We start from the raw sequence: 27669 nt of genomic DNA, 5'->3' as shown, positions 1-27669 counted from the left end.
CATGTTCAAGCATATTTATTCATATCATTTACATACATTTTGATACAAAACGACAAAGGACTTTTTTACTCAACCCTCTACAATATACAATAGATGTTGCAGCAATAGTTAAAGACACATTCAAATATTCCACATGTGAATACAATGATTCTAAACAAATCTATACAGTTACTTTGATACTCAGAGCGTATGTTCAGTGGCTTGCGACAGTATTCACCCCTCTTGGCATTTTTCCTATTTTGTTACCTTACAACTTGGAATTAAAATAGATTTTGTGCGGGGGAGTTGTATGATTTGATTTACACAACATGCCTACCACTTCGAAGATGCAAAATATATATTTTTGTGAAACAATAACTTGAGCGTGCATAACTATTCACCCCCCCAAACTCAATACTTTGCAGAGCCACATTTTGTTGCAATTACAGCTGCAAGTCTCTAGGGGTATGTCTCTGTAATTTTGGCACATCTAGCCACTGGGATTTTTGCCCATTCTTCAAGGAAAAACTGCTCCAGCTCTTTCAAGTTGGATGGGTTCCGCTGGTGTACAGCAATCTTTAAGTCATACCACAGATTCTCAATTGAATTGAGGTCTGGGCTTTGACTAGGCCATTCCAAGACATGTAAATGTGTCCCCTTAAACCACTCGAGTTTTGTTTTAGCAGTATGCTTAGGGTCATTGTCCTGCTGGAAGTAGAACCTCCGTCCCAGTCTCAAATCTCTGGTAGACTGAAACAGGTTTCCCTCAAGAAGTTCCCTGTATTTAGCGCCATCCATCATTCCTTCAATTCTGACCAGTTTCCCAGTCCCTTTCCCAGACGCTGCCACCACCATGCTTCACTGTAGGGATGAGGTTCTCGGGGTGATGAGAGATGTTGGGCTTGCACCAGACATTGTGTTTTCCTAGACAGCCAAAAAGCAAAATTTTAGTCTCATCCGACCAGAGTACCTTTTTCCATATCCTTCAGGGTTGTCTTTGGTCTCTTTGTTGCCTTTCTGATCAATGCTCTCCTTGCCTGGTCTGTGAGTTTTTGTGGGCGGCCCTCTTTTGGCAGGTTTGTTGTGGTGCCATGTTCTTTCCATGTTTTAATAATGTATTTAATGGTGCTCTGTGGGATGTTCAAAGTTTCAGATATTTTTTTATAACCCAACCCTGATCTGTACTTCTCCACAACTTTGTCCTAGACCTGTTTGGAGAGATCCTTGGTCTACATAGTGCCGCTTGCTTGGTGGTGGTGCTGCTTGCTTGGTGGTGTTGCTGACTCTGGGGCCTTTCAGAACATGTGTATATATACTGAGATCATGTGACAGGTCATGTGACATTAGATTGCACACAGGTGAACTTTATTTAAGTAATTATGTGACTTCTGAAGTTCATTGTTTGCACCAGATCTTATTTAGGGGGTTCATAGCAAAGGGGGTGAATACATATGCACACATCACTTTTCCGTTGTTGTTTTTTTAAACAAGTCATTTTTTTCATTTCACTTCACCAATTTTGACTATTTTGTGCATGTCAATTCCATGAAACCCAAATAAAAATCCATTTAAATTACAGGTTGTAATGCAATACAATAGGACAAATGCCAAGGGGTTGAATACTTTCGCAAGGCACTGTATAAATATATACAGTTCCAGTCAAAAGTTTGAACACACCTATATTCCACAAATTAACTTTTAACAAGATACACCTGTTAAATTAAATGCATTCCAGGTGACTACCTCATGAAGCTGGTTGAGAGAATGCCAAGAGTGTGCAAAGCTGTCATCAAGGCAAAGGGTGTTTAATACTTTTTTGGTTACTACATGATTCCATATGTGTTATTTCACAGTTTTGATGTCTTCACTATTATTCTAGGTACAATATAACGTACGATATACACTGAGTGTACAAAACATTAAGGACACCTGCTCTTTCCATGACATAGACTGACCTGGTGAATAGTAGTAGGTGGTAGTAGGTGCCAGGCGCACCGGTTTGAGTGTGTCAAGACCTGCAACGCTGCTGTTTTTTTTAACACTCAACAGTTTCCTGTGCGTATCAACAATGGTCCACCACCCAAAGTACATCCAGACAACTTGACACAACTGTGGGAAGCATTAGATCAACATGGGCCAGCATCCATGTGGAACGCTTTCAATACCTTGTAGAGTCCATATGCCCCCCCCCCCCCCCCCACGAATTGAGGCTGTTCTGATGGCAAATAGGGTGCAACTCAATGTTAGGAAGGTGTTCCTAATGTTTATCCTCCTACACACTTTCTTGTGCATATCTGTTTAACATGTACGATATAACGTATGATATATAATTTATCCTGCCTCGGAATGTGGAATGACTACTACAGTAGCCACATTGACCAACTCGCTTACGCAAAAGAGAGAAGAAAAAAACCATAACCAATAACTTGAGTTTGCTTGTTTTTCTCTTCAGCTAAACAAGGTAAACATGATCAAAGACACGGTAACACTTGGAGCACCTTCTTATGAAGCCTTATAAAGGATCATAGCACCTTATAATGTGCTATGAATACATTGTTAAGGCATTAATAACACCGGATAGTGTTTTTAAAAGCATACCATTCACATGATGTGGACTGACCTCATTTTCTGTCAAAAATCAGTGAACAGGAAAAAGGTCAAGTCAGATACTGCATTCATATCATGATACTGTTGCTGTGTCAATAAATAAATACATTCCCTCTGTACTGTACATTGTCGGAAAAGGTTTTCAGCGACATTGAGAAAAGAAGACTTTCAGCGTGATTCACAGAGAGAGGCACATATAACTGAGAGGAGAGTGAAACCTAATGGTTGTAGATGTGCTGACTTCCAAACAGCACATAGAGTCAATGTAGGTTACTGTACAACTGGTGACATTAAATGTTACATTTTGGAACGGTATGGAGATAACATTTCTGACAGAAATCTTTTCCATTTACATAGGTATGGACATAATTAAACTTAAGACACCATTGACAACATTTTAAAACACCACCACACATCTCACACACTATCCTAGAGCTCTTACATGAGGGGTTTTGGAGACTGACACAGGAATCTGTAAACCATGAACACAGATTCAGAAGAAGAACAAAATGAAATACTGAACAATGAATTGAAACAGATGATTTTTTTCTTTGCACTAACTGGGCAGGGAAAAGCAAAGTCCACCAATTCCACCACATTGCTTTCACCTATTCTGTCCCACTGGGCAAAAACTGGTTGAATCAAAGTTGTTTCCAAAAATACATTCAGTGTGATGACGTTGAATCAATGTGGGAAACAAATTGGATTTGCAAAAAGGGAATTTTGGCTTTTTAAAATGTTTATCTGACTTTTAACCTAAAGCCAGTGTCATGGTGACATTTTATGTTAATTTCACGTTAGTTGACGATTCAACCAAATGGAAATCAAAAATAGACGTTTAACTGTGTCTGTGCCCAGTGGGGTGTTTTCAGATCAGTACAGATGAAGAGACACTTTTAGACTACTGACGTCTCTATCGCTCTCTCTCTCTCTCCCCCCTCCTCTACTTCTTCTTCTCTATCACGTCGTACTCCAGGACGACGGCACCATAGCCGTTCGTCTTGGCCAGTTGGGGGTTGTTAGCGACGCCCAGTTCGCTGCTCTCCTCCTCCAGCATGCCGTTCCTGGCCGCGAACATCTGGCTGATCTCCACAAATGTCTTGTTCTTGGTCTCGGGGACGATGAAGAAGACGTAGGCCGCCACGGCCGTGCACACGCCAAAGAACACGAGGTAGCAGTAGGCCCCTGCCGACATCTGGGGGGATGGAGAAAGAGTTGTTTGTTGAATGAATTGAATTGATTATTAGAGGGAACAGTAACAGAATACGATGTGAATTGGATCTTCAGACGATGGCACTTATTTAATAAAAACATTTGTTAATATACTACTACTATACTACTGATATACTGCTACTATACTACCACTATGCTAATATACTACTACTATACTACTGATATACTGCTACTATACTGCTACTATACTACTGCTTTACTACTACAGATGAGTTTGAGGGAATAGGGAGCTGGATCGAGAGCGGTCGTGAAAAAGGCACGACTACAATGCCAACATGCAGCGGTGAAACGTGTGTACAGGAGTAATTATAGGCCAGTAGTTCTGACCTGTAGGAAGGGGAAGACAAAGCCGATGGTGAAGTTGGACAGCCAGTTGAGGCATCCAGCCACGGTGTAGGCAGCCGGACGATGGGACTGTTTAAACAGCTCTGCTGTAATCAGGAAGGGCACTCCAGCTACACAGGGACAGAGACACACAGACGGCCAACCCAACTCGGATCATTTTTTCCCACTAACAGGTCTTTTGACCAATCAGAGCAACTCTGAAAAAGATCTGATGTGAAAAGATCTGATGTGATTGGCCAAAAGAACAATTAGTGGAACGAATATCAGAATGTGTGAACACAGCCACAGTCTACAAAAAATATACTTTTCAAGCCGTGATAGAATCACATCATGGGCTACTAGTTATAGTCACGTGAAGTTGGGAAGACTACCAAACCACTGATACTGATAACAGCAAGACTTTAGAGTAAGGATAGTACATTGGGGGTTGAAACCACCATTATATTCCATCGGTGTAAGACAGATGTATGATCTTAATTTGATCCGTATTGTCACAGCCAAATAATCCTGCAGCAACAGGATTTGAACATGTAGTCCATTATATTGCCTGATTGGTGGTTAGGCTATTAGCTGGCCAAAAAGGCTACATGAAAAATACAATATTGATAATATAACCATGTGTTAGTGTGGGTTTTCAGTGAACTTACGTAAATCACCAAGCTCATCTCAAAATTCTCAGCAACAAAGGAGTGATCAAATTAAGGTCCTACGTCTGTATCTCAATATGTTAACTCTATAATATGTAGAATCTGTAGACGGTTTCATTGCTCCATAATATCTCATTCATCATGGTTAGAAATGAGAGATATTATGAATGAGGAATAGTACATTAGTAAAAGCCTAATGATGAAAGTGTGAAGTTAAGTCCTCATTATTTGAGCATGATAATGACATGGGGAGAAGGCTTGATAATGTAGTCAATAAGTAGGGCTCTGCTATTTGTCTAGTACAGTGAGCTCCTTCACATTGTTTATGCAAGTTTTTGTCTCAAGGAGGCATATTCATCACACACACACACACACACACCAAAATATTCATTATGAACAATGAGCCATTGAAAACATAATTGCGGCAAATATAAAATCCTCATCTGAGATTGATGTATGGATTTTGCCTGCTTGACGGATTACATTATGTAAACTGGTGTTGGTCTAATTCATCAGGCTTATAGCCACCATCAACATTATAATAAACTGTTGCGTTCAGCCGACGAGCCCCAAACAAATGGGTGTAAGAATGGATGTTCCCGTTACCGTGGCAATTATGATTTCCTCATTTAGTGGATTAATGAAATACAATAGAGTAGCTATTTATGTTGGCTGCCTTTCCAAGAACACTTCTATATTCCACCACCAGAGAGCAGTGTTTCCTAGTTAGAAAATGACAGGTTGTGTCTATTGGATAAAGTGGAACGTTCAAAGTGCTATATGTATCCTAGAGGTTAAGAGTACTGGGTCAGTAACTGAAATGTTGCTGGTTTGAATCCCTGAGCCAACTTGGTGAAAAATCTGCTGATGTGCCCTTGAGCAAGACACTTAACCATAGTTTCTCTGGATAACAGAATCGGCTAAATAACTGAAATGTACTTCTTCGAGTAGCATTATAGCCCCTTGTGCTAAAAGAGGAAGTACCCACTCTTCTATTGAGCGAGATATACATCCTGAGTATAGAACCTTGTTTTGAAGGAGAGAAACAGAGACAGAGATAAACAAACAAGCAGACCACCAGGGTGGATGTCTTACCTGGTCCTATACAGAAGCCAGCGATGATCCCCACCACACAGGCAACACTGATGTAGTGGGACTTAATGGGCATTGAATGGAAGCATAGGACTGTCATTATCAGAGACCATAGGACAGTCATCACATTACAAATAATAATAGACTGACTGGTTACTGATTGTACTCATTAAAGAGACAGTCAAAGACACAGAGACAGTAACTATCAACAAAGAGAGTCTGCACGATTCAGACTAATAGTAATGAAGATTGCATTGTTCTTCTATAAACTGACCTGAAATCAGATTCTCTCTTTTCACAGAAAATGCAGAATTCCAGGTCTGGTGAACTGATCCTAGACCTGTGTCTCTAAGGGAAGATTCATGGGTAGATGAACGTACCTGGAACATGAGGGAGAGTGTGATCCCTGCACAGCATATTCCCATGAAGGTGAATCCACCAATCATCAGAGGTCTTCTGCCCAGTCGTTCAATGGTGAAGCACTGGAGGCGGGACAAAGGAGAACACATTATTTCTATTGGCTGACGACTTAACATGTAAATGTTATGCTTCTGCATGGGAAAAATGGCAAACTGCTACCCAGAGACTGTGTTTCTTGGAATAGCTCAGCACCCAGTAGTATCTCCACTGACCTATATGTCTCTTTAGAAACTGTAGCCATGGGATGCATGCATCCCAAATGACACCCTAATTCCTTTGTAGTGCACTACTTTTGACCATGGCCCAAAGGGGGATATATAGGGAATATAGTGAGCCTGACACGGCTGATTTCCTCCTCTTCGTCTGAATGCAGCGTGGTAAGTTTCCATAGTAGATTTTAATGAATAAACCGAAACAGTACAAAACAATAAACGAAACGTGAAAATCCAAAAACAGTACCATGTGGTGAAACAAACACAGACACGGAAACAATCACCCACAAAATACCTACAGAATAGGGCTGCCTAAATATGGTTCCCAATCAGAAACAATGATAGACAGCTGCCTCTAATTGAGAACCAATCTAGGCAACCATAGACATACAATATACCTAGAAGGGAAACAGCCCCATAAATATACAAAAAACCCTAGACAAGACAAAAACACATACATCACCCATGTCACACCCTGACCTAAGCAAAATAACAAGGAAAACAAAGAATATTAAGGTCAGGGTGTGACAGTGCCATTTGGGACAGACACGGTCTGAACCAGAGCCGTACTGTATACATAATATACCTGTGGTTTGACTATAGTATCTCAGTGGATATATGCTTAACAGTTCCTGAGGCATAGCCTTATAGCTAAAGTACAGGCTTGTCCAAAAGGAGTGTTGAAGCGAGTATTACCACCAGCTACCAGACAATAATAACAACACCTGAGACTAGAGTAGGCTAGCTAATGTTAGCCTGGTTAAACCAGTCTGAATGCTTCACTCACCTATGAGAGCAGCTTTCAGTCTGGTGAACCAGGCTAAGCTAGCATGCTCAGCTGTTGTGCTCACACAGTAATCCAATGACAGCTTGCTTACCCCTACGCATCCAGCGATAACCTCGATGGCTCCGGTTCCAACCGTGGTGTACTGGATCTGAGGGACTGGGATACCTGCGTTCCCAAAGATGGCGTTGGTATAGAACCAGATCTGAAGAGAGAGAGAGAGTTGTAAGATCAGTAGGCGAACTGTGAGTAGTAAACATGTACATGGTTGAATACACATACTGTAGGGCCACATCTTTGTTGCGTTGTTCTTTGAATACTCCATTGTTCGGTGTTCTGGGCTGTACAGCGCTTACATGATCATCATCGACAGCAACATTAGTAACCGAGTGGACATATTAAAACCGTCCGTCTGTTTAACCTGGCTAAACAAATATGCAACGTTCAGCTAATGGTCATTCTTAAGCTCTTATTCTTCATGGCTGATTCATCGTAAATGCTGTCACGACCATCCTAAATCCCATCTGTCAAATCAGATACATTTAATAAATGCTGTGGTCCAACATGTCAACGTTGGCTTGTAGTACTTCCCAGTGAAATGAATGAATGTCCTTATCTCATTCGTCATACTTCAGTACAACAACACACATCCTCTAATACGGACAAGATCAGGAAAAGTGGATGAAACGCACACATATAGATGGTTTCAGAAACCATCCATACACATACATGGATTTGTCCACCCACTGGTGGAATATTTCACATCCACACACTGGTATTTGGCCGTCCATGTGTAGAATTCTGATTGGACTTCTAGAATTACCAAGCAGGAAATGGGTTACAAAGACCTCCTCGGAATTCTAAAAGGTGGACATTGCGGTTCTTTGATATAACATTAGAGCTGTTGTGCTCCGTGTCTGGAACAGCTGTGACAGTAGAAAGCAGCATAGCGTGGCCGTGCTGTGAAATGGGGACCAGCATGAGACAATGTACACGAGTGCTTATCCACATGGTGCTGAAGGGCCAAGGGCCCATGTCACTAGGACCAGTGTGTGTGTGGGGGAATCCATTTTGACTATGAAATAAGGATGTGTGTGTGGGTGTCTACGGTGTATTGTACAGTAATGAGGACCAGTGTGTGTGTGTGTGTCTAGGGTGTATTGTACAGTAATGAGGACCAGTGTGTGTGTGTCTAGGGTGTCAGAAATATGTGTATAGGTGGCAGGGAAGTCAGGCGCAGGAGAGTCAAACGGAGTGTAAAATGGAGTCTTTTAATAATGTCATAGTAACATGCTCCATAACACTAAACAGGAAAAGAACATAAACAAATATGGGTACGAAGACCCGTCGCGCACCTATACAACAGAAAACACTACACTGACAAATAACAATCTCTGACAAAGACATGAGCGGAAACAGAGGGTTAAATACACAACAGGTAATGAATGGGATTGAAAACAGGTGTGTGGGAAGACAAGACAAAACCAATGGAAAATGAGAAATGGATCAATGATGGCTAGAAGACTGGTGACGTCGAACGCCGAGCACCGCCCGAACAAGGAGAGGCAACGACTTCGGCAGAAGTCGTGACACTAGGGTGTATTGTACAGTAATGAGGACCAGTGTGTGTGTGTGTGTGTCTAGGGTGTATTGTACAGTAATGAGGACCAGTGTGTGTGTGTGTGTGTGTCTAGGGTGTATTGTACAGTAATGAGGACCAGTGTGTGTGTGTGTGTCTAGGGTGTATTGTACAGTAATGAGGACCAGTGTGTGTATGTGTCTAGGGTGTATTGTACAGTAATGAGGACCAGTGTGTGTATGTGTCTAGAGTGTATTGTACAGTAATGAGGACCAGTGTGTGTATGTGTCTAGGGTGTATTGTACAGTAATGAGGACCAGTGTGTGTATGTGTCTAGGGTGCATTGTACAGTAATGAGGACCAGTGTGTGTGTGTGTCTAGGGTGTATTGTACAAGTAATGAGGACCAGTGTGTGTGTGTGTCTAGGGTGTATTGTACAAGTAATGAGGACCAGTGTGTGTGTGTGTGTGTCTAGGGTGTATTGTACAATTAATGAGGACCAGTGTGTGTATGTGTCTAGGGTGTATTGTACAGTAATGAGGACCAGTGTGTGTATGTGTCTAGGGTGTATTGTACAGTAATGAGGACCAGTGTGTGTATGTGTCTAGGGTGTATTGTACAGTAATGAGGACCAGTGTGTGTGTGTGTGTCTAGGGTGTATTGTACAGTAATGAGGACCAGTGTGTGTGTGTGCCTAGGGTGTATTGTACAGTAATGAAGACCAGTGTGTGTGTGTGTGTGTCTAGGGTGTATTTTACAGTAATGAGGACCAGTGTGTGTATGTGTCTAGGGTGTATTGTACAGTAATGAGGACCAGTGTGTGTGTGTGTCTAGGGTGTATTGTACAGTAATGAGGACCAGTGTGTGTGTGTGTCTAGGGTGTATTGTTCAGTAATGAGGACCAGTGTGTGTGTGTGTCTAGGGTGTATTGTACAGTAATGAGGACCAGTGTGTGTGTGTGTGTGTCTAGGGTGTATTGTACAGTACTGAGGACCAGTGTGTGTATGTGTCTAGGGTGTATTGTACAGTAATGAGGACCAGTGTGTGTGTGTGTGTCTAGGGTGTATTGTACAGTAATGAGGACCAGTGTGTGTATGTGTCTAGGGTGTATTGTACAGTAATGAGGACCCGTGTGTGTATGTGTGTGTCTAGGGTGTATTGTACAGTAATGAGGACCAGTGTGTGTATGTGTGTCTAGGGTGTATTGTACAGTAATGAGGAACAGTGTGTGTGTGTGTCTAGGGTGTATTGTACAGTAATGAGGACCAGTGTGTGTGTGTGTCTAGGGTGTATTGTACAGTAATGAGGACCAGTGTGTGTGTGTGTCTAGGGTGTATTATACAGTAATGAGGAACAGTGTGTGTGTGTGTGTGTGTGTGTGTGTCTAGGGTGTACTGTACGGTAATGAGGACCAGTGTGTGTGTGTCTAGGGTGTATTGTACAGTAATGAGGACCAGTGTGTGTGTGTCTAGGGTGTATTGTACAGTAATGAGGACCAGTGTGTGTATGTGTCTAGGGTGTATTGTACAGTAATGAGGACCAGTGTGTGTATGTGTCTAGGGTGTATTGTACAGTAATGAGGACCAGTGTGTGTATGTGTCTAGGGTGTATTGTACAGTAATGAGGACCAGTGTGTGTGTGTGTCTAGGGTGTATTGTACAGTAATGAGGACCAGTGTGTGTATGTGTCTAGGGGTGTATTGTACAGTAATGAGGACCAGTGTGTGTATGTGTCTAGGGTGTATTGTACAGTAATGAGGACCAGTGTGTGTATGTGTCTAGGGTGTATTGTACAGTAATGAGGACCAGTGTGTGTGTGTGTCTAGGGTGTATTGTACAGTAAGAGGACCAGTGTGTGTATGTGTCTAGGGTGTATTGTACAGTAATGAGGACCAGTGTGTGTATGTGTCTAGGGTGTATTGTACAGTAATGAGGACCAGTGTGTGTGTGTGTGTCTAGGGTGTATTGTACAGTAATGAGGAACAGTGTGTGTGTCTAGGGTGTATTGTACAGTAATGAGGACCAGTGTGTGTATGTGTCTAGGGTGTATTGTACAGTAATGAGGACCAGTGTGTGTGTGTGTCTAGGGTGTATTATACAGTAATGAGGAACAGTGTGTGTGTGTGTGTGTCTAGGGTGTATTGTACGGTAATGAGGACCAGTGTGTGTCTAGGGTGTATTGTACAGTAATGAGGACCAGTATGTGTCTAGGGTGTATTGTACAGTAATGAGGACCAGTGTGTGTATGTGTCTAGGGTGTATTGTACAGTAATGAGGACCAGTGTGTGTGTGTCTAGGGTGTATTGTACAATTAATGAGGACCAGTGTGTGTATGTGTCTAGGGTGTATTGTACAGTAATGAGGACCAGTGTGTGTGTGTCTAGGGTGTATTGTACGGTAATGAGGACCAGTGTGTGTGTGTCTAGGGTGTATTGTACGGTAATGAGGACCAGTGTGTGTGTGTCTAGGGTGTATTGTACAGTAATGAGGACCAGTGTGTGTGTGTCTAGGGTGTATTGTACAGTAATGAGGACCAGTGTGTGTGTGTCTAGGGTGTATTGTACAGTAATGAGGACCAGTGTGTGTGTGTCTAGGGTGTATTGTACAGTAATGAGAACCAGTGTGTGTGTGTCTAGGGTGTATTGTACAGTGATGAGGACCAGTGTGTGTGTGTCTAGGGTGTATTGTACAGTAATGAGGACCAGTGTGTGTGTGTGTCTAGGGTGTATTATACAGTAATGAGGACCAGTGTGTGTATGTGTTTAGGGTGTATTATACAGTAATGAGGACCAGTGTGTGTGTATCTAGGGTGTATTGTACAGTAATGAGGCATGCTCCTGCTTTGTCACTCAGCACCAGTGGTTCTCAGTGAGGCTGTAATATATAGTGGTGGTGGTGATAGAGTCATATGGTGTATCCACACACACAGGGAAACACACTGTCCTGCATGTATGCATGAATGTATGGACAAACACACACAAACACACACACTGACCCACCGCGTCGATACCGGACAGCTGCATGCCGATATTGACCACCACTATAGTGATGACCTGCCAGCGGACGCTCCGGTCCTTCAGCAGACCGATGACCGACACGGTCTGGACCGAGGACATGGACCGCTGCTCCTCCTGCATCTCCTCGATCTCTGCCTGGATGTTCACTTTGGACCGGTACCACTTCAGAGCTGGGGAGAGAATTTCACTTTACTAGACTGGTGAGTACAGCACAGCTAGGGTTGTATACAGTATGGACAGTAATTGAAATACTAGTCTTTGTTGTATTGGTCTGTGGTCACAGCTTTCCCCCAAAAAACTCAAACAGAAAATCTGCATCTCTTCATATAATACTCCTTACAATAGCAATTCAGGTCTTTTAGGTCTTTTACAGTCTACCATCAACTATATCCTCCTAATGGATGGAGCCTCCTCACCTGTGATGGTGGCGTGGACATTCCTCTTCTCTAGGAGCAGGTACCGCGGGCTCTCTGGGAACCATGGCAACAGCATCAGCTGGAACATGGTGGGGATCACCACCAGAGACAGGAAGAGGGGCCAGTGCTCTTCCTGTTGAGGGGTTAGAGGCCAAAGGATATATGGTCAGCAAGAGGTCAATATTAGTTTCTTGAAAAAAATGATATAACAAAGTTTGAAGGAAGGTAGGAATTCTCTGGTATAAAAAGCAGCCAAATCGTCTGCTGAATGGAGATGATCGTAAAAGATGAGTCTACCACGTGGGTCGATACTATTGACTGATCTGATTACTGTAGAACTGGGACACACTGCAGATGTATTCAGATCACATTCCTTGATAGTTCCGCCTTGAGAGGAGGATATCATTTCTCCAAAGAAAAGTGGAATAAAATGAATGTCACATACTCTTCTCTCATTGCAGTGTACTTTTAATGTACCTCCAATGTTTAGGCTTCACCAGCACGCCACAGGGTGAGTTTATTCTATTAAACTCCGAGCGGTTGATTTGGGCCCGGGACAGGGCCCGGAAAGTTTTTTGGGGGATACTCCCCCCCACATACACCCTGATGGTCAATGTAAAGCAATTAATTTCTATCTCTAGCCACATTACCTTGTATGCATCCTCCACATGCATCCTTAAACTCTCACTCATTTACAATAGAAAATAAGTTTGAAGTTTCTTCACTTGTTTGTGTCTTATCTTGGATTGCTATGGTAATTTTAAGATGTCAGATATGAAAATCCGTTCAGCCATTTTGGAACAGTGACTCACTACCCGCACCAGACGCAACTGGTTTCATGTGGCCATGAGACATCATGTGTTCTCGTATCTCGTGGACGAACTAGGAATCAGACAGCGGGTATATTTACATCAATGGATAGGTAGAGACTTCATCTTTCTCTTCACATGCATAGAAATCCTGTAATAGGAAACATGAAGGCATGGAACTTTGCACAAGCCCTACGCTTTTAAAATGGCTGTGTTCCTATGGAAATGTGTCCATGTTAAGAGTGCCACCATTACTTAAAATATATACATATTTTTGGGGAACAGTAATTGGTGACATTTTATTGCAAACCTAGACTGTAAAAGGTCTTATTCCCCATCCCCTCCTCCGTGAAGAGAAAAACAACAAAATAAACTGTACATTTCAAGGGGTTTAGGCCTGCTGCATCTCAGGCTCTGTAGTAGTCACATTTATTCACCTTTATCAGAATCCCACAGTTCTTACCTTTGTAACAGTACTACGCCTGTGTTTGTAGGACTTATAGTTTGGAAACCGGAAATGCAATTTATGAGGGTAGTATACAATATTATGCGGGGTTTAGAAAATGCCACCAGAGGGCGTCAGAGTTTAAAAGGTTACGTTTCATTTGTCTTTAACTCACCAAAAGTTCTTAATCTATTTACGCCAATGAAAAGACCAACAAAGAAGATTAACTATAAACTAAGATATTAAGGATAAGATTTTACTGCACCTTTCCCAGTAGTTCATGTAGCCCCAGGATCTGAGCGATGAAGACTCCTAGACAGATAAAGATGCTAGGCACGAGGCCCAGGAACCCACGTAGATTCTTAGGTGCTATCTCCCCAAGATACATTGGCACCACACTCAGAGAGATACCTGGTGGGAGGGGAACAGAGGTGAGAGGTTAGAGGTTCTATCTCCCCCAGGTACATAGGTACCACACTCAGGGAGATACCTGGAGGGAGGGGGATATGGACATTACACAGATCAGATTCAGCATTAGCAGTTAACCTTACAGCTAGCATTGTTGCTGATAAGAGCTGATAATGTGTTGTAGAGCAACAGAAAGAAGACCTGATTCATTCAGATAAGTAAAACACAACACACAGATATGCATATATCAAATGTATTTCATTAAAGCCCTTTTTACATCAGCAGAAACCAAGCCTAAAACTCCAAACAGCAAGCAATGCAGATGTAGAGGCATGGTGGCTAGGAAAAACTCCCTGGAAAGGCAGGAACCTAGGAAGAAACCTAGAGAGGAACCAGGCTCTGAGGGGTGGTCAGTCCTCTTCTGGCTGTGCCGGATGGAGATTTATAAGAGTACATGGCCATTAAGTCTAGATCATTCTTCAAGATGTTCAAACGTTCATAGATGACCACCAGGGTCAATAATAATAATAATCACAGTGGTTATAGAGGGTGCAACAGATCAGCACCTCAGGAGTAAATGTCAGTTGGCTTTTCATAGCCGAGCATTCAGAGGTTGAGACAGCAGGTGCGGTAGAGAGAGAGAGACAGAGAGTACTTGCGTCAGGTGTCAAGTTACACACAGTATGTGTATGTGTTATGAATGCCTCAAATAGTGTTTCCTAATCCTTACTCAACATGTTAAGGATGGTAGGACATAATGGTATTATTCTCTGTTACTGCATTACCTGAGTGTACCCCTGTGATGAAGCGTCCAACAATGATCATCTCTGGAGAGCCGAAGGTCCTGCTGAAGCCCATGAAGGCTCCAGCTATAAACACCAGGCATGTGATTCTCACCAGGGTGCCTTTCCTGTAGACAGCAGAACAATCCGCCTGAGAAACCTTCTACCAACCTTAAACAAACCATTGGCTTCAACATACTGGAAGTCCAATATCCTCAAACACCCGATTTAAATGTAAGACTTCCGTAACGCAAAGAGATGTAGCCTAAGTATGCATAAATGTCGGAATGATTTCCAACATATATCATTTTCTACAGAGTAAATCAATAGTTTTAGATGTTTGACCAGTTTTCCATTGACTTCTCTTTTCCTTTTCCCATTTTCGCAAAAATCTTAATCAAAATCCAGTTCTCAGTGGAGGATCTCTCAAACCCCTTGGCATTTTCTTTGATGCAGCACATCATTGACATTACAGTGCCTGTAGAAATTCTACACACCTTGAACTTTTTTCACATTCTGCTGCCTTAAAATGAAATCTAAAAAGGAATTCAATTTGATTTATCTTCATACACATCTAAACAACTTACTCCACATTTTCAAAGCCAGAGAAAGTTCTAGAACATTTTCCAAATGAGGAAAATATGAAATATCAAATGGATAAGTCTCCACCCCCCTGAGTTAATACTTGGTGGAAGGACCTTTGGCAGCCATTGCAGCTGTCAATCATTTTCATTAAGATTCTACCAACTTTTCACAACTCTTAGGACAACTTGAAAATCAGAGACAAGGTTTGAATATTGCTGCCCATCAACGATTCCCAACCAAATGTAATGAGCTTGAGCAATTTTGACCAAAAACAATGAATAGACAGTATGTTCTCCTAATAGTTGTGCAAAGTTGACAGAATCTTATTCCAAATGATTCACGGCTGTAATGGCTGCCAAAGGTGCTTCCACCAGGTACTACCTCAGGGGGATGGAGACTTATACATTTACGAGTTCTATACATTTTTTCCACTTTGAAAATGTGGAGTAGGTTGTGTAGATCTGTAGGAAAAATATATACATTTTAATCCCTTTTTAGATTGAATTTTAAGGCGGCAAAATGTGAAAAAAGTTCAAGGGGGTGTAGACATTGACAGGCACTTGCACCAACAAGAGTGGTCACAGACGAATGTGACCCGTCATTGAGTTGTTTACTGGTCAGTCAATGACGTTATGTTAATGACGTTCTAAAAACAATGAGAGTGGCACACTCCGTATGTATAACCTCCCTGTAATTGATTGGGTAAAAACACACCATCGTTCCAGCATCACTGTGCCCTTCTTCAGGGTAACGTCATAAATGCTTGAACCAGGTTATGTAGACAAACAGTGCAATTAGTGCAACCAATGACAATAGTGAGGGGTGTGTCGTAATTACTAGGTTGATCAGAAGGAATTGAGCGAAACTGTTGAGAGACAATAGCCCACAGCACATTGAATATATTATGCCATTGTTGCCATTAGCGTTAGCATAACATTGGCTTCAACGTACATTGTTTCATTTAATGTCATCAACAGGGGCAACAATATAGGGTGTACTCTGATAAGCTGTAGAAAGAACACATTCATTTACAAGACCTGATCACAGAATATATCATTGGTCATAAGAACGGCCTGAGATCAAAGTCAATATTCAGTCCACTAGGAGTCAATATTTTTAGACAGGATATCCAGTAAGCCACCCTCTGTAGTAGTAGGATCTCCATGTTAACTCCTCTCCTTGGTAGAGCAACATGCTCAATGCCTGTGTATTTGTAGGGAGGAAATGGGATGGTTGTTTTCAACAAAGTGAGCTGCTACTGGATAGTCAATGTTCTTACACCTGATGGAGCTGCGGTGTTCAGCTATGCTTTGTTTTAATTGTCTTTTCGTTTGTCCTACGTAGGCTTTTCCACATGGACAGGCGATGAGATGGATTACTCTCTATGTCTTGCATGAGATTGATACCCCTCACAGGGATTTTTTGACACATGTGGGTGTCTGAAGAAGGATGTTTTTGTAGTGCTATTGCACTGTACGCATGAGCCACATTTGTAGTTCCCATTTGGAATGTGTGTGAAGAGTGTCCGAGTGGGCTCAGGGGGCAGGTCCGATCTCATTAAGCTATCCTCAAGAGTGGGACCACGCAATTGCCCTGTTTGTCTATATAACCTGGTTCAAGCATTCATGACATTACCCTGAAGAAGGCAAAGTGATGCCGCAACGTTGGTGTTTTTTTTTTGTACCAAATAAATGACTGGGATGTTATACATATGGACTGTTCAACTCTATTTTCATAGCTTACAGTTTTATAGTTCATTCTCTGTTAATCAGCACCTCTACACTAAATCATTTTCTCTGGGTGTGCGCCAGCTCATGCTTTTTATGATGTCAATGACGTTATGTCAGTGGCGTATGTCAATTATGGCTGGAGGGGCAAGTCTAAGACTTGGGGCTGTCTTACCTTCCAAATCTGGTGACTAGTATGCCCACCGTGAGGCTGCCCACCATGCCCCCGATGGCAAACACAGACACGGTGACGGAGTAGAACAACGTAAGAGTCTTGTCGTCCAGACCCGTCCCGTTCCTTGCTACCATCGTCTGGTTATAGAATGCCTTGATGTACTGGGAGAGGAGGAAGAGAGGGAGGAAGAGTCAAACATACCGTAGATACTAGCTAGAAGCAGACACCATCTAGATTGCTAGAAGCAGACACCATCTAGATTGCTAGAAGCAGACCCCGTTGTCTTGTTGTAAAGCTGCTTTATCAAATCAAATTTTATTTTTCACATACACATGGTTAGCAGATGTTAATGGGAGTGTAGCGAGATGCTTGAGCTTCTAGTTCTGACAGTGCAGTAATATCTAACAAGTCATGTAACAATTCCCCAACAACAACCTAATACACACAAATCTAAAGGGGTGAATGAGAATATATACATATAAGTATATGGATGAGCGATGTCCGAACGGCATAGGCAAGGTGCAATAGATAGTATAAAATTCAGTATATACATGTGATATGAGTAATGTAAGATATGGAAACATTATTAAAGTGGCGTTATTTAGAGTGACATTGTTTAAAGTGACTAGTGATCCATGTATTAAAGTGGCCAGTGATGTAGGCAGCAGCCTCTCTGAGTAGGTGATTGCTGTTTAGCAGTCTGATGGCCTTGCGATAGTACATAGAAGCTGTTTTTCAGTCTGAGGAAGGCGAGGAGAAGGAGAAAGGGAAGAATGTAGATAAGGAAGTCATATCAAGAAAATAGAGTCTAGAAGTGATGGGCTCAACAGACAATACCCAGGCTTTTATTTACAACTATTTACATGTGTCTTTTGGCATCGTTACATTTGTCTGTAGCGTTTTCATTCCCTTTTAAGAGAGATTATGAAGGAAAATCTATTTCCACTCAATTTCAGTGCAGGCACATACAGTGCATTCGGAAAGTATTCAGACCCCTTCACTTTTTCCACATTTTGTTATGACACAGCACCACAAAAGACTCGAGGGTGTAATCGCTGCCAAAGGTTCTTCAACAACTTCCTGAGTAAAGGGTCTGAATACTCATGTATTTCTGTTTTTAAATTTTTTAATACATTTCTAAAAAACTGTTTTTGCTTTGTCACGACGGGGTATTGATGAGAATTTGTATTTATTTAATCCATTTTAGAATAAGGTTGTAACGTAACAAAATGTGGAAAAAGCCAAGCAGTCTGAATACTTCCCGAATGCACTGTACGCCTGGCTATGCACCTCCTTTCCTGTCCTCTTTTTCTAATACGGGCCTCTCTCCTTCTCCAATTACATTATTGTCTCTGAATCAGCGTGGTGTTACTATTATGTAATTAATTCATCTTAGCTCTGCCTCTCCCTAGCCTTAGATGAAACAGAGCAGCAAAATACAACTCTCTCAGTGGAAGAGACAGACCTGGGTTCAAATACTATTGGAAATCATTTGAAACATGTAAGGTGGGCTTGATTGAGCTTGCCTGGCACAATGTAACCAATAGAATAGTTGCAAAAGTGCTAAACTAACTCATCCGACAATCCGGGTGGACTAAAACAAGCCGGCAAAGATTGAAAGATTTAAAATCGTATTTGAACCCAGGTCTGTGAATAGACACCACAGTCTCGTGACAACCCATTTGGCAGGAAGGAGGGTCATTGATGGCCCTGATTCCCCATTTGACTTCCACAATAGTGCCAAAAGATTGCCACTGATTTGTTGGTGAAGTGTGGGACAGTTCTTCTGCTTGTTTTCCAGATGTGAAAGACTAGGTTGTGTTTTGGAGCCGTGCACATTTCTAATCATACTGTATGTCCACTGGGGAATTTGAAGCCAGGACAATAAAAGGAGGGAACCAACAATAGGAGCAAGGGATTGTGTGACAGGGATGTAATCGATAAACATTCATAAAATGGTTGTAAAAAGAGGGCGTGGACAGATTTGACAATGGGATTGAAATGAAAAACATTGTAATATCCATCACTAAAGAAAACAACCCTGTCATCATCCTCATCCTCATCATCATCAACCACAAGAACAGTAACATCAGGTATCCATGAGATAGGGAGGTGGTAGCATTTTCACTCATTTTACCATGCAACAATGCATCATGTATGGCCTGATTTGCCCAAGTTTCTGTGGGTTAGAGATGAGTATGATGTGTCTCTTCTTTAACGCCCAGGAAGCTCCGATTCAAACTTCCAGTAGACAGCTCTGCAAGCGGCCACCGGTGGGTTGAATAGCGGTTCGAGCTTTGGGCCAGTAACCAAAAGGTCGCTGGTTCTAATACCTGAGCCGAAAAGGTGAAAATCTACTATGGATGACTCTGTAAAAAAAATATTAAAAAATTCACTGCACCTATCCGGTGTGGAACAAAAAAACGTTTTTTTTTTAACCTCTTGAGTGTAGGGGGCAGTATTTTGATGTTTGGATGAAAAACATACCCAAATGAAACTGCCTATTTCTCAGGCCCAGAATCTAGAATATGCATATAATTGTCAGATTAGGATAGAAAACACCCTAAAAGGTTCCAAAACTGTCAAAATATTGTCTGTGAGTATAACAGAACTGATATTGCAAGCGAAAACCTGAGGAAAATCCAACCCGGAAGTGCTGTTTTTCCTGAAAGCTCTCTGTTCCATTGCATGCCTTTCCTCCATTTAAAGGGATATCAACCAGATTCCTTTTCCTATGGCTTCCACATGGTGTGAACAGTTTTTAGACATAGTTTCAGGCTTTTATTTTGAAACACGAGCGAGAAAGATCACATCGCGTCATTGGATGGCTGAGTGCCAGCAGCGTTTTGCATGCGCCAACAGAGTGGAGCAGACATTTTCGCTCTCTCTCCTATTGAAGAAGCTACAGTCCGTTTGAAATATTATCGATTATATATTGTAAAAACAACCTGAGGATTGATTATAAAAAACGCTTGACATGTTTCTACGAACTTTACGGATACTATTTGGAATTTCCGTCTGCCCCGTCGTGACCACTCGAGCCTGTGGATTTCTGAACAAAACGCGCCAACTAAATGGGGGTATTTTGGATATAAAATTATCTTTATGGAACAAAATGAACATGTATTGTGTAACTGGGAGTCTTGTGAGTGCAAGCATCCGAAGATCAAAGGTAAGCAATTCATTTGATTGCTTTTCTGACTTTCGTGACCAATCTACTTTGCTGCTAGCTGTTTGTAATGTTTTGTCTGCTGGGAGAGATGTCCTTACATAAACGCTTGGTAGGCTTTCGCCGAAAAGCTTTTTGAAATCTGACACGCCATGTGGATTAACAACCAGCTAAGCTGTGTTTTGCTATATTGCACTTGTGATTTCATGAAAATTAAATATTGTTAGTATTTTAATTTTAATTTGGCGCTCTGCAATTCAGCGGATGTTGACGGAAATGATCCGGCTAACGGGATGGGTGCATCATTAATATACATGCAACCGAAAAAAAAATGCCTATTCGGTACCTCCAATTCAAATCACTTATTTATGCGATGCAGAAGTCAGAAGTCAGCTGAATACATTGGAGGAAAATGTTGCTTGTACCTTTTTACTTAGACATTCTCTTGTTTTTCTAACATACTGGCCATTAAAGGCGGAGGACATTAAAATAGTTGCTCAGCGAAACACCATATTTGGCAACAAACGTATTTTGACATCATAGCGCTTCCAGAGCTGTCTAATGGGAGTTAGACAAGAGACACGGCATACTCATCATCTCTAACCCAGAGACACTGGGCTGATTCAACTTCAGACACCAATAGTCGCTGTGGAAATGTGCGATTATATTGTCTATGGAAGTATACGTCAATGGCCATTGTGTGTTATTTTTTATCACACCATTTTGTCTCCATTAGACAAATCAATGTAGCTTATAAGATCTCTATCCAGGTCTAAGATGGAAATGCTCTGCAGGAGCAGGCCTTACAACGTCAACCGTTCCCCATTGTGGAAATAACACGGTCTAATGTGAGGCTGACTGAATTGACACAGTTCACACTGAACCGGTTCAACCATCCGGGTCAACACAAATCTACCACAACCAGGATATCAGGGGACAAGACTCATGGATCGGCTCACGGGTGAAGTTTCCCCTGGGTACAGACGTAGGATCAGCTTCCCCTCCCCTAATGTAAATGTTAACCAATAGTGGGGAAAATGCTAAATGACCCCAGATCAGCAATTTCACACTACTCCCATGACTCTAGATGCGAGGAGATTAGTAACACGACGTGAGTAGAATACTCATGGTGGTAAACCTATACAATACATATGGTGTCTTAGTTTGTGTAGCTCCTATGTTATATTCCACTAACTGCAGTACATATGTACTTATAAAAAGGATTGGTTCGGTCATGGAGTCTGTGTATTCACAATAGGCCTATTCCTGTTGACTGTATGTATCTCACTGAATTGGTATAGGATTGGTTCGGGTAGGTAAAAATCAGGTAAAACCTGATTCACAACCATTTCAGTGTATGTAGGCCTGCAGTGTCTTACTGCATAGAGATGTTACTGTGGTGCCTCCTACCTCTGCAGGAGAGTTGACCACGGCCAGGTTGTAGCCATAGAGCATGGAGCTACCGAACGAGGCCAGGAAAGCCACGGCCAGCAGCGACTTGGTGAGAGACTAGAGGAAGGAAAAGATGACACAACATTAGGAGATGCTGTACAGGTGTAGGGTCTTCATTTGATCATCCTGTTGCTCCAGGATTATTTTCCTGCTCTGAGAAACTGGTCAAATTAAGATCCTACACCTGTAGGAAGTAGGAACACTGCAAAACCTGATGAGAAACATTCAAGATATCTGATAACATTTGGATACTTTTATCATACAATATGACCAGAGCCCAGGGTTTTTTCTGAGCACATATACTGACCAGGAAAACCCCTAGGCCCTGGTTTCAGGTTATTAGGTCAAATTGAGCCCTAGTTACAGGTTATCAGGTAAAACCTAGCCCTGATTACAGGTAAAACCTAGCCGGTAAAACTCAGGTAAAACTCAGGGTCCTAAATACATTTCGAAAAAAGGGATCCAAAAGGATGATTTGGCTGTCCCAATAGGATAACCCTTTTTTGGTTCCAGGTTGAACCCTTTTGGGTTCCATGTAGACCCCTCTGTGGAAAGGGTCCTACATGGAGCCCAAAAGGGTTCTACCTCGAACCAAAAGGGGTTTTCCAAAGGGTTCTCCAATGGCGACAGCAGAATAAGCATTTTAGGTTCTATATAGCACAATTTCTGACCAATATATCTATGATCGTTTCATTAATGGAGTCGTGTGGTGTAGGCCTAAGTGTTGGAGAGAACAGTACAAACTCTGACAATAAATACTACGAAAACAGGTCATTGGGCATTTCAATGGAAAACATACATAACCATAGTTCATTATGCTTAATGATGATTTAAAATCAACCTGTCAACATAACAGCTTTCTGTGATGTACTGTACAGAACCAGTTTTCATAGGGAAGCTGACCTGAATGTAGCTACACTACAACACTTACAGTATAGTATTATTGATATTATGAGCATTAAACTGTAGGTTACACGTCAGAGATCAGTTCTGGATAAACATTTCTGCAGTGCAAGAAATTATTAAGTGAAGTATACAACTTTTACTGTTACTAGGCTACTTTGACAACAACAACCGCTGCCACAAAATGTGTTGCTATAGCCTTGTGACAAATCGAGTAGCTGGCTGGCATGCAAGATTTGGGTGCCGAGATTAGTGCCACTATAGAATGAGAGCATAGTGTATAAGGGTGTCAGAGTCCGAAATGGTTCATTTCAATTCTTCTGTCTGTGGCAGGATTAGTATGGAATTATGAGAGTAGTACATGATTTTGCATGTACAAGCGTTTAATACATCATAAATAGGGTATGGGTCGGATACTGTCTGGGACAAGGAGAGCTGTACTGTACTGGAACTTGACCGGACCTGGGTCATGTTCATTGGGCACGAAACAGAAGATAATGGATTGAAAAAGGGAGGGACAACCTGGACTTGTCCAATAAGAATACTTGTTTTCTTTTTAGGTTGCAAAACGTTTTTATTATTAATCTGTTGCGTGCCTGAATGAATACAGCCCTGGTTAGTCAGCCTGCTGGAACTGGTCCAACCCTCGAATCAGTTGGAAGCTACTCAGCTACCACCTGCCAAACACAGAATTACTGTACACGGTTTCAGGTGTTCATTTTTCCCCCAACCTGGTGTAGCAAGAAAAGGCTTGAGGAAAAGTTTTTTTTTTAAACACTACAGATAGTTGTAAAAACTATAAACTTGTAGAATTGGTTATGGACAAACTTGACAGTTCAATTTAAAAAATAAATGGAATCTAAATGTAAAGTTGACAGAAATTCCCTTTACAAGGTCAAACTCTATTCTATTACTCAGAGTGGGACAGAATCAGAGTAGGCTACTACCACCAATAACTACCAGAATCATTGTGTCAGCATACAAGCTAACTACACTAACTTGATTGATGGCCTGCAATAGCTTCTTGATAGCTAGCTATAAGGTTGGGAGACTGGGAACCTACTGTAGCTAAAGCCAACTTCATAACATATCTAGTTGGCTAGTAGTATTACAGAGAAACACAAAATTAAAACAAAAAATAGAAAACATATTCTAAGGGGGAACGTGCCCCTATGGGCATGACGGCTCTGCATACACTGAGACATACTAGGCTAAGTAGAAGTACTGTGTTATTGTATTCCTAGGGGTGGTGTAGTAGTCAGGAGCTCTGCCTGAACTTATTCCCCTGTCCAGATGCTGAACTCCAGCACAGCTAGTTTAACTGACACCCCCAGTACACAGGGTCAGTAGCTGAGAGAGGATTTAACTACACCCTAATAACCAAACCTCATCAGGAGTACAGCAGGAAGCAACAGAAGATGCCATATTGCTTTTGGGAAAGTCGGCTGTGGACTGTAGGTATGGGGGGTGAATGGTCGAGTGGACTGTAGGTATGGGGGGGGTGAATGGTCGAGTGGACTGTAGGTATGGGGGTGAATGGTCGGGGGTATGGGGGTGAATGGTCGAGTGGACTGTAGGTATGGGGGGTGAATGGTCGAGTGGACTGTAGGTATGGGGGGGGGTGAATGGTCGAATGGACTGTAGGTATGGGGGGGGGTGAATGGTCGAGTGGACTGTAGGTATGGGGGGTGAATGGTCGAGTGGACTGTAGGTATGGGGGGTGAATGGTCGAGTGGACTGTAGGTATGGGGGGGTGAATGGTCGAGTGGACTGTAGGTATGGGGGGTGAATGGTCGAGTGGACTGTAGGTATGGGGGGGGTGAATGGTCGAGTGGACTGTAGGTATGGGGGGGTGAATGGTCGAGTGGACTGTAGGTATGGGGGGGTGAATGGTCGAGTGGACTGTAGGTATGGGGGGGTGAATGGTCGAGTGGACTGTAGGTATGGGGGGTGGACTGTATGGGTCGAGTGGACTGTAGGTATGGGGGGTGAATGGTCGAGTGGACTGTAGGTATGGGGAATGGTCGAGTGGACTGTAGGTATGGGGGTGAATGGTCGAGTGGACTGTAGGTATGGGGGTGAATGGTCGAGTGGACTGTAGGTATGGGGGTGAATGGTCGAGTGGACTGTAGGTATGGGGGTGAATGGTCGAGTGGACTGTAGGTATGGGGGGGGAATGGTCGAGTGGACTGTAGGTATGGGGGTGAATGGTCGGTGGACTGTAGGTATGGGGGTGAATGGTCGAGTGGACTGTAGGTATGGGGGTGAATGGTCGGTAGGTATGGGGGTGAATGGTCGAATGGACTGTAGGTATGGGGGTGAATGGTCGAGTGGACTGTAGGTATGGGGGTGAATGGTCGAGTGGACTGTAGGTATGGGGGTGAATGGTCGAGTGGACTGTAGGTATGGGGGTGAATGGTCGAGTGGACTGTAGGTATGGGGGTGAATGGTCGAGTGGACTGTAGGTATGGGGTGAATGGTCTGGACTAGGTATGGGGGTGTGAATGGTCGAGTGGACTGTAGGTATGGGGGTGAATGGTCGAGTGGACTGTAGGTATGGGGGTGAATGGTCGAGTGGACTGTAGGTATGGGGGGGGGGTGAATGGGTCGAGTGGACTGTAGGTATGGGGGTGAATGGTCGAGTGGACTGGAGGTATGGGGGTGAATGGTCGAGTGGACTGTAGGTATGGGGGTGAATGGTCGAGTGGACTGTAGGTATGGGGGTGAATGGTCGAGTGGACTGTGGTCGAGTGGACTGTAGGTATGGGGGTGAATGGTCGAGTGGACTGTAGGTATGGGGGTGAATGGTCGAGTGGACTGTAGGTATGGGGGTGAACTGTAGGTATGGGGGTGAATGGTCGAGTGGACTGTAGGTATGGGGGTGAATGGTCGAGTGGACTGTAGGTATGGGGGTGAATGGTCGAGTGGACTGTAGGTATGGGGGTGGACTGTAGGTATGGGGGTGAATGGTCGAGTGGACTGTAGGTATGGGGGTGAATGGTCGAGTGGACTGTAGGTATGGGGGTGAATGGTCGAGTGGACTGTAGGTATGGGGGTGAATGGTCGAGTGGACTGTAGGTATGGGGGTGAATGGTCGAGTGGACTGTAGGTATGGGGGTGAATGGTCTGGACTGTAGTAGGTATGGGGGTGAATGGGGTGGACTGTAGGTATGGGGGTGAATGGTGAGTGGACTGTAGGTATGGGGGTGAATGGTCGAGTGGACTGTAGGTATGGGGGTGAATGGTCGAGTGGACTGTAGGTATGGGGGTGAATGGTCGAGTGGACTGTAGGTATGGGGGTGAATGGTCGAGTGGACTGTAGGTATGGGGGTGAATGGTCGAGTGGACTGTAGGTATGGGGGTGAATGGTCGAGTGGACTGTAGGTATGGGGGTGAATGGTCGAGTGGACTGTAGGTATGGGGGTGAATGGTCGAGTGGACTGTAGGTATGGGGGTGAATGGTCGAGTGGACTGTAGGTATGGGGGTGAATGGTCGAGTGGACTGTAGGTATGGGGGTGAATGGTCGAGTGGACTGTAGGTATGGGGGTGAATGGTTGAGGCAGAGTACAACAAGAACAAGAGCTAAAATAATGATCTGGATATGATAGGCTACAACTGCACAGCAGGTGTACAGTAGTAGCCTATAGAATGACTACAAACGTTCAAGATGTACTAATATTTATATTGAGTGAATGAATAGACGAGTGTAAACAAAGGTACCCAGGGCCATTTTATAGTTCCGTATAGAGTTCATAGACTCAAAACATCCTGATGTAAATGTATTTACATAGATGAGATATGGAGCTCAATCCACAACAAAAGCTGTCCTTGTCTGAACTGCCTGTAAAGATTACTCAAACACTTTGGGGCCTCCCACTCACATAGTTCTGAGGCTTCCTCTATCTTGAGATCAACGTGAAACAAACAGGCAGAGAAGTTAGGGTGAACAATAAAAAGCATAGTGGAGCATGGCTAGCCTAGGAACCTAATTCAATCTTCTTAAAAGGCCAGCGGGAGAGACTAACAGACAACCACACATGAAAATGGCTGAAAAGGGACAATGCAGCATTGTAACATCCAATCGGTCGCTCTAGTCTTCTGACAAGCCTGGATTCAGTGGCTTGTATTGAAGTTCATAAGAGGCTTTAACGATCTTACAAACACATTTGTTTCCATTAAAAGTCTCAGTTACTAGGTATCCTTTTCTGAGTAAAACGTTGAAAAGGTTGCCACTTATAAGCTCAAGTTGCAGCAGTTTAGATGTTCGGATGCTTTAGCTGGTCTAGATGAGCTGCATTCCTTCGTGAATTGAAAGCACTGGCTGAGAGATGAATGCAGAGAGGTTTAAACCAAGCAGCAGAATGCACTGTAGGCTACAACAACACATGTAATGTGTATTGGGCTAGGGTTTGAAGTCCACTACAATGGGCCAACAACGTTGCCATGCTATACATTTTTTTTAAATCTGAAAGTAAGCCATACTTGTAGCCTACCATATATGGCCATAAAAGGGAAATGGCACGCATGCTTTTAAAGATCAAAAATATATTGAAAGCCAGTTAGATCTCCAATGTGTAGTGTATCTCATATTCCCTATAGAAATGGAAAAAGTGATACTTGTAGAGAAGGCACAACTGTTAGAAAAGTGATGAAAGAAAATCGTCCGTTTTTGTATGAAATAAATAGAAATCTCGAGGAATCATCAATAAGCCAATTATTAAAACAGAATCAACACTTACCCCCACACATTTCCCATCTTCTGCTAATAACACTTCCTCTGCCATCTATGAACTCATCAATAAATGCTCCCCTGGGTTTTCAGTGCGGTTTTAAAAGAAATTAATGTTTATCCTACAATACTTTTTATACCACAGGCATCTCCA

At 42.7% G+C, this 27669-nt stretch overlaps 1 protein-coding gene across 1 annotated transcript; it reads right to left on the bottom strand.

The window, feature by feature from the left end:
• On the bottom strand, positions 1-27669 carry LOC115103531 (solute carrier family 2, facilitated glucose transporter member 9-like). Its single transcript, XM_029624362.2, has 12 exons — positions 27526-27669; positions 21841-21939; positions 17262-17422; positions 14778-14902; positions 13850-13995; positions 12331-12463; positions 11897-12084; positions 7414-7524; positions 6284-6385; positions 5907-5967; positions 4147-4274; positions 1-3781 (listed from the first exon to the last, which is right to left on the bottom strand). Exons 1-12 carry the CDS (start codon positions 27568-27570, stop codon positions 3530-3532), a joined length of 1551 nt encoding a protein of 516 aa, XP_029480222.1. The 5' UTR covers positions 27571-27669; the 3' UTR covers positions 1-3529.

The sequence above is a fragment of the Oncorhynchus nerka genome, linkage group LG21, assembly GCF_034236695.1.
Source record: "Oncorhynchus nerka isolate Pitt River linkage group LG21, Oner_Uvic_2.0, whole genome shotgun sequence".
In the NCBI taxonomy this organism is placed as follows: Eukaryota; Metazoa; Chordata; class Actinopteri; order Salmoniformes; family Salmonidae; genus Oncorhynchus; species Oncorhynchus nerka.
Note: the sequence above shows the minus strand (reverse complement) of the source record. Positions and strands in the feature narration are given on the sequence as shown.

Excerpts from the sequence above, each read along its gene's own strand:
- LOC115103531 (XM_029624362.2), bottom strand. The coding sequence starts at position 27,570 with ATGGCAGAGGAAGTGTTATTAGCAGAAGATGGGAAATGTGTGGGG. Across the intron at positions 12,464-13,849 it reads TACATGAACTACTGGGAAAG|GAAGAGCACTGGCCCCTCTT; the intron begins GTGCAGTAAAAT and ends ACCCCTCAACAG. Across the intron at positions 3,782-4,146 it reads TTGTCTTCCCCTTCCTACAG|ATGTCGGCAGGGGCCTACTG; the intron begins GTCAGAACTACT and ends CCATCCCCCCAG.